Here is a 2,617-nt window from a genome sequence, read left to right on the forward strand (position 1 = left end):
CGGCTGCCAGCTGGCGAGCAGCGGGGGCCGGAGCCCCGCCGCAGCGTGCAGGGGGAGCTGCGAACCGGCGGAGGCAAGGCGCTCTTGGGCAGAAATAATCCGATGCTTTAGCAACGCCGGAGCGGCAGCGCGGCACCGCTTCGCTTCGGCCCTACCATGGGGACCGGCATGTGTTCCAGGAGGCAGAAGGGGCTGCTGCAAACCGGGTTCTGCCTGGTGACGGTGGCGTGTTTGGGCTCGGGAGTTTTCATGTACAACCACTTGCAGCAAAAGGTGCGGAACGCTGAAGCCCTGGCCCAGAAATACAAACAGCAGCAGGAAGCGCTCTCTGCCCAGCTCCAAGGTGAGTGAGCCGCGCTGGGCATGGGCGCACGATGCCCCAAATTCCCTCTCCCCGGCATCAACCTGCTGGGGGCTTTGCCGCACGGCCCAGCGACAAGCGGGGTGCCTCTGCGGAGCAAGGTTCAGCTTTCGGCTTTAAAGAGCCCTAAGATGACGTTGTTGCCTCTTTCCTTCCCCCTTTTTGCTGCTAGAATTAGAATAGCCTTGAATCCGAACCGCCGCTCGCAGCGACGAGCGGAGTGTGCTGGTTTGGAGAGTTCAGCTGTGTCACATCTATTCCATTTCTTCTCCCTGTAGTTCCCTTGGGCCATAAAGGCTGCTCCTATGCCGTTCTAAATGTGAAGCAGTAAAAATGCAAACGGGACGTACAGGGGCTGGTTGGGCAGGCTCTGAGATGCGGCTCTGCTCTCCAGCCCTGCAGGAGCGTCTGTCCGGAAAGTGAATAGAGGAGGCAAGAGAGGCAAGGGGTCCTTTAGGAAAGTTCATCGTCATAGTGCCTACTGCCCGTCGCCTTTGCGAGGAAACAAACCTGTCTTCTTCTTAAGAGATGCATCTGTGATTAGAAAAGTCTTGCCAGCTCGTTTGGGGCTGCTAGATGCTGTGCATGAAGCTCCCTAAAGGTGGGGGGGGAGAGGGGGAGGAAGAATTGGCTTTTCTGAGCCCGCTGACCAGCACTTGGCTCCTCTGGCGAGAGCTGCCAGAAGACCGGACGGGAAGCACAATGTTATATATTCCCCTTCCCCCCTCATTTGCTCTCCTTACATAAATGTCTGGCTGTGGGAGAATGGTATTTTAGCCCACGGAGAGATCTCGGTAGGGAAGGCTGAGGACGCGTTGCTCCATTGCTGAACTCTCGTCGTCCCTGCCTAGCCTACCGCTCCAGCCTTGCTGCGTCTGCCAAAGCTACGTTTCCAGTGCCTGTCACTAGATTTGGAGTCTCTAGAGGGATTTGCTGAGCTCCCTGTAGAGAGGTTTGGTGCGAATCCGCTCTTTGGCAGCCGGCAGTGGTGTGTGTAATGCTGGAGGACGGGATGGCTCTGGAGCACCCGCACAATGAATTTTATGTGCACAAAATATTGTTTGGCTGTGGTTCTAGTGACTCGAGGTCAAGAGATTTGTTTAACACTTTTTCATCTAACGAGTGGGTTTAGATTATAGCCTTGAAATTGAGAGCTTTTCGTCAGGCTCGAATGGAATACGGGGTATTTGTTATGACCTCTAACGTATCCAGCGGCGTTTCTGTAGCCTGTGTTGCTGGGGAATCCTGCAGATTTGTGATTCAATGTAGGTGCTTTTTAGGGTTAAATCTTTTCTGGTGGTTTTGGGTGCAGCGCTGTGATGCAAATGTAACTTGTCGATAGGCTTCTTGTGCTCGGGGCTGTGTGTTCTGCCTGCAAACTGGGAAAGCCAAGTGTGGTGTGTGTGTGTTTTGTTTGTCGCTCAAGGAAACATGCTTTAAAAAACCAATCCATCTTCTGAATTGATGTAGTGTGTGTATCTTCTGTTTTGTTTCCCTTTCTTCTCGCTCTGTCACGAGGCAGCCAAGCAGCTCCAGCTCCTGATGTGTTGCACGGTCCCAGCCGCAGCGATTTCCACCTGCATCCTGTGTTTCTGAGACGCGGAGATCGGCAGGGCAGAAGTTAGCCCGCGTTCCTTTCCGGTGTGTCAGCATCTCCTGCTCCTCTTGGGCAGAGGGGCTGGCTCTTCGGAGAGTGAGCTGACAGTGGTAACCTTGGGGAACTCCGGTTTTGGGAACAGCAGGCTCAAGCAAACAACCGGGATGGGCTTGTAATATTATTTTCCACCCAAATAACGTTTGAATGGCAGAGCTGTAGCCTGTTGCTGGGGTTTCTAACTCTCTGTCAGTCCTCCTGTTCCTAAATACAGTTGTTGCCATGGATACTCTCTTTATTTTGAGGAGACGCTTACTTGTCCAACAATTTTAACAAAGGCAAAGCTGCTTTTTGGATTTGGCTGATGGGAGAAGCCCAGCGATCGGCAGATGGGAGCCGCGTCCATGGAAGGCTTGGAGCGCAGTGGTACCTTGCACGTACGGCCCTGGCTCTCGTGCTCGCAGCGCTGCTCCCTGCCGTGTTTCGGGGAGCCGGGGCTCTGGGCTCCATCCCTGCCCCTGGTCTGACTTGTAGGGCTGTAATTGCCGTGTCCTCTGAGTCCCATTTCCGTCTTCCCAGCTCTGCGAAGGAGGACACGTTACTCTGAGGTGGGATTCGGTACTGTTTAGTGCTTTGGGTGGCTCCTTTCAGCTTTCAGGTTG

The 2,617-nt window shown here is 54.2% G+C and overlaps 1 protein-coding gene across 1 annotated transcript in view; it reads left to right on the forward strand.

The window, feature by feature from the left end:
• The first annotated feature begins 156 nt into the window (after window positions 1-156).
• The window catches only part of LOC104134570 (Golgi integral membrane protein 4), a 34,709-nt gene continuing 32,248 nt past the window's right edge, over window positions 157-2,617 (forward strand). Inside the window, exon 1 of the mRNA XM_035903582.1 lies at window positions 157-343. Within this exon, the coding sequence (XP_035759475.1) occupies window positions 157-343 (187 nt within the window). The remainder of the gene's footprint in view (window positions 344-2,617) is intronic.

Source organism: Egretta garzetta, unplaced genomic scaffold (genome assembly GCF_000687185.1).
Source record: "Egretta garzetta isolate BGI_Z169 unplaced genomic scaffold, ASM68718v1 scaffold61, whole genome shotgun sequence".
In the NCBI taxonomy this organism is placed as follows: Eukaryota; Metazoa; Chordata; class Aves; order Pelecaniformes; family Ardeidae; genus Egretta; species Egretta garzetta.